This window comes from Mytilus edulis, chromosome 6 (genome assembly GCF_963676685.1).
Source record: "Mytilus edulis chromosome 6, xbMytEdul2.2, whole genome shotgun sequence".
NCBI classification, from domain to species: Eukaryota; Metazoa; Mollusca; class Bivalvia; order Mytilida; family Mytilidae; genus Mytilus; species Mytilus edulis.
In genome coordinates this window covers 66533520-66551036 of record NC_092349.1, presented here as the reverse complement: position 1 = coordinate 66551036, position 17517 = coordinate 66533520, and the positions used below count along the sequence as shown (strand labels likewise).

At 31.6% G+C, this 17517-nt stretch overlaps 1 protein-coding gene across 1 annotated transcript in view; it reads right to left on the bottom strand.

The window, feature by feature from the left end:
- Positions 1-16894, bottom strand: part of LOC139528197 (synaptogenesis protein syg-2-like) — a 32927-nt gene extending 16033 nt beyond the window's left edge. Inside the window, exons 1-9 of the mRNA XM_071324075.1 lie at positions 16800-16894; positions 14986-15363; positions 14018-14308; positions 6836-7120; positions 5480-5761; positions 2994-3272; positions 2370-2645; positions 1095-1385; positions 581-865 (exon numbers count right to left, since the gene is read on the bottom strand). Coding sequence (XP_071180176.1) covers positions 581-865; positions 1095-1385; positions 2370-2645; positions 2994-3272; positions 5480-5761; positions 6836-7120; positions 14018-14308; positions 14986-15363; positions 16800-16854 — 2422 coding nt within the window. The 5' untranslated portion in view covers positions 16855-16894. The remainder of the gene's footprint in view (positions 1-580; positions 866-1094; positions 1386-2369; positions 2646-2993; positions 3273-5479; positions 5762-6835; positions 7121-14017; positions 14309-14985; positions 15364-16799) is intronic.
- Positions 16895-17517: the final 623 nt, after the last annotated feature.

The window sequence follows — 17517 nt, the reverse complement described above, 5'->3', positions numbered from 1 at the left end:
TACCATGAGTTATTTGATCATGAAAGTGGCTGATGATTTTTCAACTAAATAGTTACATTTTGGAATTCCATCGATAACGCAAATGTCAAACTGACATTATGACATGTTTGCTTGAAAAACTCACTTATATGTTGTTGTGTCATTACAAGTGCAACGGAAAATATTTCTCCTTGTTAAAGGTTGTATAATATCATACACTTGCTTAAATCTGCTTCATTTAGACCTGATGGATAGTTGTCTCAATAGTAACCATACCATATCGCTTTGCTCTATATTAATATAAGCCTTCATTACAACGGATATGATTCATTATTTTCTTTTTTTTCGGGCTAAATATAAAAATTGCAACCTTGATATATAATCGGACCATATCATGTAATAGAAAATTAAAATTTGATATTTGAGTTTTTTTTTATCAAAATTGTAATGTATTTCGGATATTTGTATAAATGAGACCAAAATTATCACATACGTTAGTAATTCTACATGTAATATCAAGTTTAACAGTGTGTTACCTATAGTGTGCATCCCTGGTATAAATGCATTTTTTAATTATTTCAAAAAGACATAATTGGTTTACCTTTTTCTGACACAGATACCTGAATGAATAAGTCCCCATTGTCATTATTGGCGTGCATTGTATATACACCAAAGTCAAAGCTTCTGATATTAGAAATGTACAGGTCCGAAGTGTAAGTGCTGACTGTCCGTGTGACATATGTTGAGCTAATAGTTTTGCTAAAGACCCAACGAATAACTGGTGGTGGATAAGCAACAATATATACTGTTAGATTCAAATCATTGCCAATTTCAGTGGTCACTGTTGCCGGAGTTTCTTTGTAACGATTATCTAAACGGGGTGAACCTGCAATAAAATCAGCACAACATTTTTGTTTTAAAGATTGTATAGATTGTCGGTTTGCATCATCTTCATCATTATCGTCATCTCATCATCATCATCATCATCATCATCATCATCATCATCATTGCTATAATTTTTGTTGTTTTTTATTTCTTATATTTTTATCAATGTTATCATTATTCTTCGTGTCAACGAATAACATAAGAAAACATAAAAGTTTCAGTGGACTTACATGTGACTTTCAGTTCAGTTGGTTTACTATTCATTACTTTCGTCCCATTTACTACGTTTTCAGTTGTACATTCGTATATTCCTGTATGAAGACAGTTAGTTGTGTTAATTATATAACTGCTTTCGACAACCTGGTCTTGTCTCTGCAGTATTTGTTTTGTTTCATTTGATATAAGAAACCAAGTTACATTCGGTAGTGGATTTCCAGTTACCTGACATCGCAATATTGCTGTTAGATTTTCAGGAAATGTTGGCCCATTTAAAACAGTTACTTTTGTTACACTCGTGTTATCTGAAAAAATGATACTACTGCTTGCTTTATTGTATAAACTTATTTCAATACTTTTTTTAAAATATGTCATACTCATAATATATTTTATATAATAATGTCAAAGACCAACTTAACTTTCTCATTAGCAAGCACACCACATCTCCTTTGTTATATTGATTGCAGGTATTGTGAATGCTATTATCTTCTCCAGTTATGGAATACAAGTGAGCAAGTTGTCTACCGTTAGTTGGGTATTTTTTTTTAACTCTGATGGATATTTTTCTCATTGGCATTCACAACACATTTTCATGTATATTCTTATAGCTACAGATTGTTTTTAGAATACTTAGTACAAATAACCACAAATTGATAAAATTAAGCAAGTTAAATATCAAACTTCATATCAAAGGTGGTGAAAGGAATACACATTTTTGATTTTTTGTTATTTAACTCCTCAGCTGTGTCCCTCAATGCACAGATGTAGAATGGTTGACATCTAGCAAAGATGTCAGCTCAACAATGTTCAAAAAGACGTCTTGTGAGTTGGTAGTGTATTGCTTCATGTAGACTACCGTACTTTTTTTCAGATTAAAGACTCTAACACAAGTTCTCAATCTTTTTCTTTTTCTTATTAATAGTATTTATTCTATTCGTTCGTGTTTGCTGTGTTCGTGTTATCATTTGACACTTTATCATGTTTGCCAAATCAAATTAAAATAACAAGCTTTATTTCAGATCAGCATGTCACTGAACAATACAATTAGCACTTTCAGCTTTTATAATCGACTTATACCTACATATACTCAATATCCATACATATTAATCTTATTACTGCATAAGAAACATACAACACACATTCAGTGAATAACTAGGCAAAACAGAACAAAGTAAAATATTCAATCAACAAATATTGATCACCCACAGCACACAATTATACTCAAGTCTTTATCTGAAGTCAAGATGTCAAAGTTTTGAATATTTTACCAACAAATATTGCATACTCACAAAATACAACTACACTCAAATCTTTATCTGATGTCAAGATTTCATATTTTGAACTGTTGGAAGTAGCTTTGCATGTATAATTTCTTTCCTGATCCAGTCGATCGATGTCGGTTAGATACAATACCGACTGGTTTTTCTGTGGCTGGCCCATTTCTAAACCATTTATATACCATTGAGTATATGGTAGAGGATTACCACGTGTGTTACAAGTAATTGTTGTATTTTCGCCTTCTACTACATATACTGGGAATCTGTCGAATTCAATATCAGGAAAATCTACAATTATTGTGATATGTTAGTTGTATGTGGTGAGTTGGTTAATGAGCAAATATTTGTCAACACCTTATCACTCAAATAAAATGTATCCTCAATATTTATCTTTTACTAGCAAAATTAATGATTGAAAAGCATTTTACTTGTTATAACAATCAAATTTTTTCTGAAGATCACGATGCATGTGCACTGAATTCGATGAAACTTCTTGGGTATTATGATTGATCATAACTTAATGGTCAGTCTTGAATTTAAAAGTAATTTTTACTTGTCTGATGTCTATGGCGGAGTGTTGTCTTTATTTTATGTTGGAGACATTGTAAGACCATGACAACTTATTGCTTGACTTACATTCAACGTTAAGTTTCAATAATGCAGGTTGCAATGTAATGTTGTTTCTTAATGTGTAATTGTTATTGACAGAGCATTTTATTTCCTGGCCATTGTGTGCCTTTGACAGCGGTTCGATTTGTAGAAGTGACTTGTTTTGCATCTGTGTCTGTCCACCAATCATCCATTGGTAAACTGACCCCGGGTTGCCAACATCAGCAAAACAATCGACTGTCCCTGTGTTTCCTTCAAACCATGGAAATCCCTCTCCTAAAATTATCTTTGGTTCACCAGGTGCATCTGGAAATGAAAATCATTACAGAAAAATGAAGTAAGGGCGAACTTGGATTAAACAATTTTTCAAACTAGGTCCTGTTGGAGTTACGACACCATGCCACTGGAACCACATGGCAAAAATTCATGTGATCATCTATTGGCGCAGATCAATATTTTAAGGATGATGTTTGGTGTTTTTCTTTTTTGCTATTCAAAAAGGGTACTATTTAGTTGAATACTTGCTGGCTTGAATCACTTTATCTGTAATTTCCGCACAACAAATTTTATTCATATATCAGAATATTTTTTTTTTCATTAATTTCGTAATATGAAAACAGAGGCAACATTTTTGGTAAAACTCTGTGATAATGCATTGCAAACAGAGGAGGTGAAAATGGGGGTAGATTTGTAACCCGAATTATGCAGGTCCTCCCTGAAATCTAAGACGATGGCCTAATACGTAAATTAAGAAACGGTCCGGGTAACTTTATCGATCCTTTAAACTTATTATCCTAAAAGGTTACTAAGTCAACACTACACAATGTTATAATCAGATCTTTGAATGTTATTTTTATCGGAATGAATAGTGATTTTGTTATCAGGAAATTAAAGCAAAATACACATATTCAAATTTATAGTTCAACAGTTTTTCGATACCTTTATGTTGGCATTGCATAATGTATAATCTTCTGCTTCTATTTTACTACAACCAAATTGGAAATTAAAAATAAAAGTTTTTTTATTTATCATGGATCCTAGTATGTTTCACTTTCTTACTTTCTCATCACGCAACACCTCTCCATAGACAAAAAAGAAGTCTAATTGATTTGAATTTGGAACTGCGATACCAAAGGCTACAACGGCAAATTAAATGGTACAAGTATTATATCTAGTCCTTCCTGTATATCGGTGAATGTGATGAACATTTTCAACTCTACCCCTCGACGTAGACGCAGTCAGGGTAATCTTCATTATACATCTCCTATTTTCCATGATGTCTCTATTAATGACCTGCTGCTATTTATTCATAAGTCGTTATGTATTCATCCCACCTATTCATCGCACGAAGCTTTACTCATCAAACCTTTTACAACTTCATTCTCTGTACAAATTATGTTTGGAAACCCCAGTCATACAAACCAATATAAACTTACAGCTATCATTTCGGATATTGCAGGTCATAGACTTTTCAAATCAGTTCGCATTGGAAAAGTTAAAAAGCCAACAAAGGTCTCCATGCCATCAACTTTGGGAAATATCCTTAAACATATATCAGTTCATTCGAAAATACCTCTCAATTTAAAGATCAGCCTGTACCTACCATTTTTTATACATATACCAAAAACAATTGCAACAAATATTTTCAATTACAAACACGTGCTGCATGATTTCAATGTTGACGTCGCCCAGTCTTTAACTCCTGATTTCACCTGCGTTTGTACCCCATTCATATATATTGGCCACGTTTTTACCAGTGACCTTATCATTCTTCATTACACTACTCTGCGAAATGTGTTATCCGAAATATTGTGAACTTTAATCCTTCAATTAGAAAAATAACTTGAAAATGCTGATGGATTCAGTCGTAGATTATGCAAGGCATTTGGTTAAACACTAGAGAAAAGACGTCAATAGTCTTTCCGAAAGGATAAAGATGTGGTATGAGTGCCAATGAGACTACTCTCCAACCAAGTCACAATTTGCAAAAGTAAACCATTATAGGTCAAAGTAAGGCATTCGACTTGGAGTCTTGGCTCACACTAAAGTATGTTATATGTTCCTTTAGGGTTTCAACCAAAGATGAAGAACTGGATCTGCCATCTCTGTATTTGATACCTAAACGACAAAGTTGTCCTTACAAACAACGGTATATTGTTCGGTATTCCACAAAACCTCTTTCTACATTTACAAACATCGACTTTATCAGCAATCAAAGCCGGGCTTCAAAGTTATTGTGAAACTACCTATTCTAGAGGTGACGTGAATTAGATGTGGATAATAAAAACATTCTAAAGATCTTTTAGAGTACATACTGTGTAGTATTTCTCTATGTTTTGTGAAAGTTTTTGCTATAGGTCTGATTCGTACAAATACAATAATCGAATCGGAAAATACTAAAAATGATTTTCTAGAACACTATGTCATGAATACATTAGAAGTCATCGAACACAATAGTTAAAGTGAAATAATTAATTACTCCCAAATAGTTTTAATCTGGTTTCTTAACTTACAAAACACAGCCAACTGATGTTGAGCATTCGGTCTGTATGAATCAATAAGGTGTGTTGCAGAACAGGTACAAACTCTTCCATCAAAGTTCTTGTTTACAGTGAATGTAACAATATATTCTGTTTTTGTGCTGGAAGATGAATTTTGTGTTATTCCGTTACAATCCCAGGTGAGGAAAGCCAAAGGATTGCCTCCGGACAGTGAGTAAATCAGTGATACGGAGCTCCCTGAATCAACTGGACCAGGTATAGCTTGCTGAATTGTTGGATGACTTTCTGGTGGATCTAAAAATAAGATGATGGATATATGAAAATGTGATATGAATGGCAATGAGACAACTTTCCATCCAAGTCCCAATTTGTAAAAGTAAACCATTACAGGTCAAAATACGGTTTTCAACAAAGAGCTTTGGCTCACACCGAACAGCAAGCTATAAAGGGCCCACAAAATGACAAGTGTAAACCCATTCAAACGGGAAAACCAAGCATGGATCTGTACTTTGACACATTTTTTCCCAATACTGTGGATTCATTTATTTTCGTGGCTATCAATTTTCATGGATTGAGAGAAACTTGCATTTTCGTGGATAATTGATTTCGTGATTTTTAACAATCTTTGAATTTAAAGCTTATAGAAAACCTTTAATTCGCTGAATAAGTAAATTCGTGGTTCACTTGTACCATAAAATGCACGAAAATCCATAGTAACCATGTTTGGAGATTTTGAATTAGTGTGGATTGGTATGATGCGAAGTAATGCGTAACATGAGACGCTTTTCATGTCGACAAACTAACACTCTGCCTTGATTTAAAGCGATTCTCACTTTTATTTCAGTTTTGAATATTCCTAAAGAAATTAACGAAATTTGATTATCGTTAAATTTCTTGTTGATTCAACATTTAACATTATATTGCGTTTTCCTCATATCGTGACAAATATATGTTTGCACCAATGAACTTAGTATTTAGGATAAAGAAACTTCATTTCCAAAAAGTTAACAAATTTTAAGAAGATTTTTTGAGTTTCAAGATAAATGATTTAATATAAAGACTGTCATTCAAAACAGAGCACATTTTTCCTAGTCTACTACCGGATGTATTTTCAAGTTTTTTTTAATCTGTTTTATTTTGATAAGTTTTTAACATATATCATAAATCTTCTTTTGGAGTTTACTTTCGTAAATTAAGATTCTAGATCAGCTTTTCTTATTTTCTTTTATTCTTATTTGACCGAATTTGCAATGGTCCTTAGAAGTTGCTGTAATTTATCAATATCAACTACCTGGGGTTTATACTGTACCTTTAATTTATCGATAATTTATTATTTGAGTAATGATTTATTATGTAAAGTGTACTCACAGATGACGTTCAACATATGACTGGCACTGTCAGAATAACTGTCAATTGTATCTTGTGACGCCAGACAAGTACATACTGTATGATGATAAGATCTGTTCACATTGAATTCAATTGTACTAACTACAGTTTTCCCTGAAATGGTAACGTGAGTATTACCACTACAGTTCCAGGATAAAGTGACAACCGGGTTTCCTCCGTTCAGAGTACAATTCAGAAGAACAGGGTCCCCAGTATCGATATTTCCTTCTGGAACTTGCGTAATTGTCGGTGAATCGTCAGGATAATCTAAAATACATATTTGTTTAAGACATGTATGTGAAAAAGCAGTCGGTTCCTTATCGATATTCGATATTCAATTTCCAACCGGCTGCTAGCAGTCCATTCGATATTCCAAATTAGTTGAAAATCATTAAAATAAAATACTGGGTAACATTAAAAGCATGATTTTTTATAATTAAGAGGACGGATAACATACATAGGCAATCGTTTAATGACCTTTTCAAGCTGTCGTTTATCCTCATTGTCCTCGAATATAAACCCTTTTCAAAGTTACATACATGTATTTGTCTTTATGTTATATAGATTTTCATCAATAAAACACCTCCAAAGATGTACTTTTATATATGATATTTCTTAAAACAAAAAGAAAAACCGATAGAAATATTTAGAAATATACATAGAAATATTTATGAAAGCCCAAAAATGAAATATATAGTGAAAACCTACCCGAGACCGCTTAAATGAGGATGAGACCCCCTTGGTCTTTCAATGTCCATAAAATTGAAGTAAATAATAGACTCTGTATATATATAAAGGTTGTATTAGAAGGATTTCTCGAATAATGTCATCTTCGATATCTATGGAGGACATAGATTGTCACTTACCAGCTAAAAATTGTAAAAATATTAGGACAAAGGGCACAGGGCAATGGTGAGAGCCCCCTGATCTCTCAATCTTTCTAATCTTATGCAGACATTTAGTTAGTAGGTAGATACAAACGTGACTAAAAGGAATTTGGGTACACTTCCAGTTTGCTAGGTTTACGGAGGGCCCAAAGTGACAGTTGGATATTAAAAATATATAGCGAAAACCTACCTGAGACCGCTCAAATAAGTGTGAGACCCCTTTGTCCTAAAATTTTGACCATTTTAGCTGAAAAGTGACAATCTAAGCCCTCCGTAGATATCGAAGATGACATTAGTCGGGGAAATCCTTCAAATATAATCTTAATATATACCGATAGTTGTTATAGTTCACACACAAATTAATTGGGCTAGTTTGAAATCTCCTGCATGGTTTATTCCATTGGCAATCATATTCAAGAAAAGTTGTAAATCTTGAATATTCTGTAACATATGTATGAAGCTTGATTGAGACGTAGATTCACACAGATACCGATCATTGTTATCTTTTCTTCATTTACACAAATGAATGTCGGAGATTGAGAATATGGCAGTTATACATGTATTCTCAGTTTATATTTAGTTTGAAGCATTATCGAACTAATACGACTTTCATCTTTAAAATTTACTTTGCACTAAATATCTAGTAAATGACATTACATAGGAATAACTTGTGGTGTATTCATGTATACTAGTATGTAATAATAATAAAAAGAAACCAACAGCACTATTTGACGAAGACGAAATTAAGGATTGAGTTTTAACGTCCAGTGACATATATTACAATGATGTCGAAACAGAACTTGAAATTGACAATAGGTATTCATAGAACCGTCGCTTTTCCAAAGAATTCACGCTCAGTTGCGATTTCACGTTTTTTCACAACCTCGGGTTCGCATTATAGTTATATTTGTACAAAATAACTCAAAATAAAAAAATTGTGATGATTTCTTTAACTGTTCTTGACACAGCTCCTGGCTAGTATACCTGTAGGATAGTCAAAGATAATGGCGTTAAACAAATATTTTCTTTATTTATGTTTTTATTCCATTCAGTTCTTCAATTTATCGATTGATTAATACAAATATCGAATCAATTATTTTAGTTAATCTACTAGTAATTAAATGTCAGTACGATCTTTTTGATAAGATTGTAAGGCCTATATTGCTATATGGCTGTAAAATTTGGAGATTTAGTTTTACTGATGCAATAGAAAGTGCATTTCAAGTTTTGTAAACTTTTCTTAAACTTGAAAAAATCAACCCCAAGCTTTATGGTTTATGGAGAGCTAGGCGCTTATCCTATGTCAGTATATGTGGTATCTTTTTGGTCTAACATTGTAAACAGTTCCGATAGTAAATTATATAGATATATTGATAAACTCAACGTAGATGGTGGATTTACTTTCGATTGGTTGATTTGTATTAAAAATATCTTGAATAAATATGTATTTTAAAATATTTGGTTAAATCAGAGTAACTATAGTTTTAATCCAAAAGGGTTAAAGTTGAGCATTAAACAGAGATTTGTTTTTACCAATTTCAGCAGACTTGGAAATCAGAAATGGAATATTCTCCAAAAGTATTATGTTAAAAACTGTTTAAAGAAATCTTTGAATTTGCAGAATATTTAGACTTATTACGTTATAAAGATAAGATAACGTTGTATATGTTTAGAACTTGAAATCATCGGTTACCTATAGCAACCGGTAGATGGCATATAATTATGAGACAGGAAAGGTACTGTGTACTTTGTAACTCTCAAGAGATAGGTTGATGTATTTCACTATATTCTAAACTGCACAACTCTAACAGAAAGTAGAAGACCTTTTCTTAAACCTAGCTATGTAAGCCGAGTAAATGTTTCAAAATTGGGCACTTTATTTATTTAAAAAAATATTGTGTTTTGAAAAATTTGTGTAAATTAATTTGAATTATATATACATAAAAGTATGTTCTCCAGGCTGATCACAATCTCTCATTCTTGTTGCTCGCTTTGTGCAAACTTGTCATACGCAAAATCTGTATGTTAATATTATATGTAAAAATATCTTTCTTTTTACCGTTCACTTTGTTTTATAAGAAATAAAGAATCTAAATTAAATAATACAATTAATTTTATTTAGTTTTTCGGATTTAATTACCTTAAATTAAAGGATGCGAAAAGATATATTAATGTAACTTTTTCAAAGTTCAAGTTGATGAATTATTGATTTAAGTGAATAAATGAAATTTATTTTCTCGAGGAATAAATCAAATCCGGAACATATATATTGTTAGGTATACTGTTCCCAGATTGAATAGTATACAAATCCTAGTTCTTATATTATAGTTATAATTATTCATCAGCGAAAAGGATAGTATATTTATTGTGTTGGAAGTTTATTGTGTTGGAAGAATCGTAAAAGTGTTTAATTTTCTAAATTCTATTTATTTACTCGGACATCGTAGAGTGTAAAATTCTTTTTTTTTTTAACATATTGGACTTCATATTGTGTATTGAATTGAAACACGAACGCGGACCTCGATGAGAGCACCTGGATTGAAAGTTTGCAAATATTCCGACCAATGAAATTCATTTTACTATGTAACGCGAACTTTAACAAAAGCACCTAGATGAAATATTGTGTATTGAATTGAAACATGAACGCGGACCTCGATGAGAACACCTGGATTGAAAGTTTGCAAACGATTCAACCAATGAAATTCATTTTGATATGAAACGCGAACTTCAACGAAAGCATCTATATGAAATATTTTATGCATACGACAATCAGTTTTTATTAAGACATTACCGCTCAAATATAGTTAATAAAAAATAGATCAGAGCAACAATGCATAATTGTTTCTTTTCCTTTCTTGTTTATTTTAATAATGTTTATGTTGATTTTAATTTGGTAGGTATTCTTATATTAAATGCCCTAAACGTAAATATACGGGATTTTTAAATGCATTAGACGTAAGATAATGTCGACTTAGAGCAAGTCAAGGTCGTAAAACTTAAATAAACCAACCCATCGTTATCGCAGACTAAAATTTATCTCATATAAACAGAATATATGTTCATTTATAGCAAGACTTTTTGTACGTCACGGTGCATGACAGCACAATAATCCCTTTACAGAATCGGAACCACAATTCACAATTTTCGTATTGTGCTGCTTTTCCACAATTAACGCCCGTTTCGTGTCAGTGACCGATATTACAATTTGAAACACAGTTTTAAAAGTTTATTGAGCTGTTCCTTCATTTACAAAGTTGTGTAAGACTTAACTGTTTATTAAATTCAACAAATGTTAACATTATCTTCATTAATTTTATTATTTAACACAACATTGCTTTTATTACAAGCTATTTCATATATCAATATACAGCTAGGGAATATTTGTTGTTGACCGAAAATATAAGATATATCGATTTTAACTATATGAAAAATAAATAATTTTTGTAAGTTACTTTAATTTCCGTGTCTATATTTAATTTCCGAGTACACTATAGTAAGACAGAAAAAGAGAAACGTAAATATACAGGAATACCTAAAGTTTCGTAAGTCAATGGACCATACATTACTGACATGTCACAAGTTTCATAGCACTCAGCAAGTTTTGAAACGAATATGTGAGATAAAGATCTACTGCATTATGGCAAATTAAAAATATGTTAAACACCTAACTATTTTATTTTTAACAGATTCACAAGTTTTAAATTTTTTAAACCGTGCATCAATATTTTATTTTTTTATTTAAATTCCTTATATGTTACGTGTATTGATCATTCATTTGTTTAAATTGTGAAGTATATGACTTTAATAAGAATACACGCATTTATATGTATAAGTCGATAAAGTTTGAAACAAATAAACGAAAGATACATCGATGTTGTTTTGCTTGAGTGATTTACCTGTTAAAAGCTCGGGTCTCAACACGGTTTAAAACGAATTAATACCAGTTTGAAATAGTTTAACGAGGGCGTGGCCTATTTGTTTGACGTAACTTACCGCCAACTTGAATTAAATTGAACGACTGCAAGCGAATCTATTTGACTGGCATTAAAATGATTTGATATGCATTGAAATAAATTAAAAATGATTTTTAATTTTTGTCAATCTTTATCAAATGACGATTAATCTCATTTAAACAGCGTTAATGCGTTTTTGTCCGATCAAGTTGAATTCGGGTTACTAGTGAGAGTCTATAATTAGTAGAATGTTATGGACATTGAAAGTCCAGTGGTCTCATACTCATTTAAGCGGTCTCAGGTACGTTTTCACTATATATTTTAAATATCCAACTGGCACTTTGGGCGCTCCGTAAACATAGAAGATAGGAAGTGTACCCAAACTCCTTTTAGTCACGTTTGCATATACCTAATAATAAAATGTTTATATTATATTAGAAAGATTGAGAGATCATGGGGCTCTCACCATTGCCCTATGCCCTTTGTCCTAAAATATTGACATTTTTAGCTGAAAAGTGACAATCAAAGCCCTACATAGATATCGAATATGACATTAAATCCTTCTCATACAATCTTTATATATACAGAGTATACGATTTAGTAGAATTTATTGACATTGAAAGTCCAGGGGGTCTCACACTTATTTAAGTGGTTTCAGGTAGGTTTTCAATATATATTTTGAATATTCAACTGGCACTTTGGGCGCTCCTTAAAAAAAGAAGACAGGACGTGTACCCAAATTTCTTTTAGTCACGTTTGTATTTACCTATTAACTAAATGTCTGCATTATATTAGAAGGATTGAGAGATCAGGGGGTTCTCACCATTGCCCTGTGCTCTTTGTCTTAAAATTTGACAATTTTTAGCTGAAAAGTGACAATATAAGCCCTCCGTAGATATCGAAGATGACATTATTCTGGAAAATCCTTCTTATAGAATCTTTATATATACAGAGTCTATGATTTAGTAGAATTTATTGACATTGAAACCCCAGGTGGGTCTTACACTCATTTAAGCGGTCTCTGGTAGGTTATCCCTAACATTTCGTTTTTGGGCTTTCTATAAATTATATTTCTAAATGTTTCTTGTGTTATCGGTTTTTTGTTTTGTTTTTAAGAAATATCATTTATTTTAAAGTACATCTTCGAAGTTGTTTTATCAATAAAAATCTATACTATATAAAGACAAATATGTAGCTTAATTAGAAAAGGGCTTATATTCGAGGACAACGAGAGTTTAAGACAGTTGGAAGGGGTCATCAAAAGATTTCATACGTATATTATCAGTTCTCTTTACTATGTAAATCATGCAATTAACGTAATCAAGTATTATTTTTTTTACTAATTTTGGAATATCGAACCGACTGCTAGCAGCCGGATGGATAATGAATATCGAATAACGAATTACAAACCGGCTGCTAACTTCACCGACATACATCTTTACTCATACTTTATATGAGTCGAATACATTGGATTTAAAAAATCTTTTGATGCTTTAAAATATCAAAATTAAGTAGTTCCAGTTCGTATATAACTAAGAGTGGACCGATACATACATTTTTACTCATACCTTATATGAGTCCAATACATTGGATTTGAAAAATCTTTTGATGTATTAATATATCAAATCAAGTAGTTCAATTTCGTATATTACTAAGAGAGAGGCGATTTTAAGTCTAAAGATTTGTATAGAAACATGTCTATTGTGAGTTGATACATAAAGTTGAAATAAAATAGAAATATAAAACATATGGATAGCACGACAGACATCACCATCCATCAAATCTCAACTCCTATCAGAACATTGATATACAACAATTAAAAACTAATAACGAGCAACACATAATCAAGATAACTGAACTTGGTAGAGGCAGAAAATTTAGGGGGGGTTAAAATTTGACCTGCGCAAAACTCTTTCCACTTTACGATGTAGACCATTTGTCTACAAGTTTCAAAGGCCTGTAGAAATCTTTTGTCGTTTATGTCAATTATTAGGTGACGTCTCATTTTTAAAGGTTATCCCATATATTCTGTTCATTCATTCAGAATAAGACTTCAATTATGTTCGTTGTTTCGTTCAAAGACATGATAATTGAAAACAGTAAACTCAACTATGTAAACTAAAAATGTTGGTAGTCAAGTAGTCAAATTGTAGTGTAAATCTATATTTGTTCCTGTATTTAATGAAATTGTAATTTTTGTTACGTTATCTGAATGACTGTTAATGCTTGATATGGCATAACTGTGGACTGAGTCGGAAATTGGAATTTAAACGGCTGATGTAGATATGAATTTATTTTGTTAAGTTTCTGTTTATTAAACTTACAATACACATTTAGTTTAATAACTTTTTCCGCTGTAGCGTTGTACGACGCAATAAGATGGCTTGCAAAACATGTGCAGATAATTCCATCGTCCTGTTGTCCTACTGTAAATGCTATATCCAGAAAAGCGGATTTTTCTGATGATTTGTTTATAGCAGTGCCACTACAATTCCAGGTAAGAATTGCTAATGGATTCCCACCAGATATAGAGCAAGTCACATGTAACGTCTCACCAGAATTAATTGGTCCTGTTGGATTCGCCGTGATAAGAATTGTTTTAGACGACGGAGCCTCTGAAAAAGACACTTTGAATTGATTTTTAGTAGCTTTGAAAGAAACAAATTGCCCGTTAAGATAAATTATTTTGATCATACAGAAAAGTAGAGAAATAATAACATATTTTATCTAAATATTTGCCTTTTCACTTTTAAGCTTTCTACAATGTGGGACAATATGCTTGTTCTGCAACCTAGTTTACATCGAAATTATATATCAGATTTTCCTGTATGTGAGACTTATTTTTAGTGATTATGTGCTTGCAGTTTCAGTCAATTGTGCAAAACTACAACAAATCCGTGTAAACTTTGGTTGAGGTTTTATATATACATATATATTTATAATCACTTTAAATATCAGCAATTATAAATCTGCAAATTTTTTTTCTTCTCTCGCCGAGATTCGAACTCATGCTATTAGGGTGTCGAGACAACATCGCCTGAAGTATTTCTATCGCTCTAGACCACTCGGCCACCTAGACTGAACTAATAATTCAGCTTTCAGTTGCCTAGTGTTACCTTTCCTCGTCAGTAGAATCTAGAAATGTAACACAGAAATGATATATTAGGCATGAAGATGGAAATTATTTATATATATATGAGTGTGTGTCGGTTTATATGATACGGATTTGCATGTGAAATGTCCAGACTGATATCTCTGATACGAAAACAAAAACGACAAAATAAAAACTTACCTTTAATGGATATCACTGTTGTTGCATTCTCTATTAACTTTGATGCTCCGTCGGAAAATTTTACACTACATCTTATGTACATCATATGATATTTTCTCTCTACGGAAAGTAAAGTCACATTAAATTCTCCGGTAGCTAAATCACAAGAAGTATTGTATACATTTGAATTTGAAATTGATATGCGGCATGTACCCTCAACCGATTTATCAAAATATAATACATTAGGGACTCCATTTGAATTTGTTTCATCATAAATCGAGGTACTTTTCCATAGGTCAGTTACATTTGTCTTGCACATCAGTGTAAAAGGTTGATTAAGATCAGCGTATGCTGGTGAAACTGGGTACATAACAACATCAGCACTTTTTGTGAAATTTTCTGAAAGTGAAATAAAAATGAAATGTCAGCATTACGGGGTGTTCGTGAACACTGTAAAAAATATCATTGAGAATTATTTCATTTGATTAAAGTTGTGTGTGTGTTATCAAAACTGTTAGAGAAAAGATGGATACGTAATCCAAAAGTATGATTATTTAGTGATTTCAATTACTAATTGAGTTGTGTGCACTGCATATGTTAATGAAAAATGCAACATGTCATTTGCTTTACAAGGTCATATATCAATTGCATCAAAACAATTACCTATTTTGCATTAACTTAAGGTTCAAAAAATGAAGATGGAAATTCTACTGTAGGTTGAACACAATTGGGAATTTTAGTGCGTTCATATAAAGGAAAGGAGATTATGTGTTATTGCCAGTAAGACAGCTAACTATCTGCAATATTCAAAATGACGTGATAGTAAGCTACAATGGGACGTCGTACTGCCTTCAACAATGAGCAAACGTATGCAATAAAGTCAGCTTAAAAAGACACATGCATTACAAATTATGTACCAATTCAAGCGAAAAATCAACGACCTCATATTGTATACATTGGCCATGAAATGTGTATTGTTTACGTGTCCAACTCCAAGGTGACTAAATAGACAAAGGTCTTTCTAAAAATTCGATCATACAATTTATTGTCGAATAGATGCATGCGTTACATATATGCAAAAAAAGAGAATCTCTGTGACAACATAAGGGACGTAGAACATAGTTTTATGATCGAAACAAAAGCTGTTGATTTTGTGTTTAATCTCATAATCTAAGCTTTTAGACAATTATTCTGCTCGATATCCTACTTCTCCTCCCTGTAGCGGCAAGGTATAATATGTAATGATGGAGGATGGAAGATTTAAATTTTAAAGTAAATAATATAAACTGAATAGTAAAAATAGATTACTATTGTATATGATTTTTAAATGATTGGTGCAAACGATATATTCTATATTTTGCAGAAATAGAATATGGTTTGTGACACAAAAGGAAGTAATTTTGGCATGCTAAAATAGCCAAAGAAAAACATATATCGTTTTCATTATAAATTATTTCCTATGAAATTGTAAGAATTATAACAAAACAAAAATTAACCATCAAAACAGAGAACCTAAAATATATAAGTAACACCTGAAGTTAATAAGCAGAGAGAAATATATTTTGGACAATAGAAACAGGGTGTGACTTGATGAAAAGAATAAAGGCATATGTTATGTCGCATATGTAATATATGAAAATAGACATTGTAGATTCTGCAAGAAAAAAGCTGTATTGTTATTTGTATATATATTTTTTGAAAGAGTGGGTACGTAGAAAATGAAAGTTGATAAGTGAATGTCAAAATGTACTTTCCGGCATTCAATTTTGAATTTAAATATGTGTTGGTATTCTATACTTATTTAGACCCCAAAGGGGTGTATATGGTACACTTACCTGTTATGCTGAAGTAAAAACACAAAATTAATGAAAGCTTTTCAAAAATATTCATTTCTAAATTCTTCCGATTTTGTTTTATTCCGGTACATGGAATTAACTCTTACGTGTGTTATTCTAATAGCATGCAAAAATATTTTTATTTAACACGGAAATTCAATCTTTGCTAAAAATAACTATAGCTAATGGTTTAAATATCTAAAGTGTCGTTTTGCATAGTTGGCTACATTTAAATTCATTGTGATGCAATTCATGGTGATTATGATGGTATTATGTTTCTGGTTAAAATTTAAAAAAATAAAAATTGTAATTTGTATCTATAATCATTTTCTTTTGTTTTGTTTAAGATGTAATACTTCAAAAGGAATTTTGTAATGCTGTTAACTACTTAAAGCTTTGCCTACAATGATTTTGCGTTAAAAAAAGTAGCTTTTTGTTTTTTGATTTGAGGGCTGGGTATGTGGAGTTTATAATTACAAATATAGTCAATATTTTTGGTCAGAGAACATTAAACGTATATAAAGGCTTCATTTCACATAACCTTTCATTGCATATAAGGTAATTACCAATAACGGAAGTAAACACAGTAATTTCACCTCTTTTTCCTAAAAAAAAAAAAAAAGCTCAACTAACCATGTCATCTCAAGTTTCTAAAATATTTCATAGAAACACCAAATAATAAAAAAAGAATTGTGCTTTGAAACACCCAAGATATATG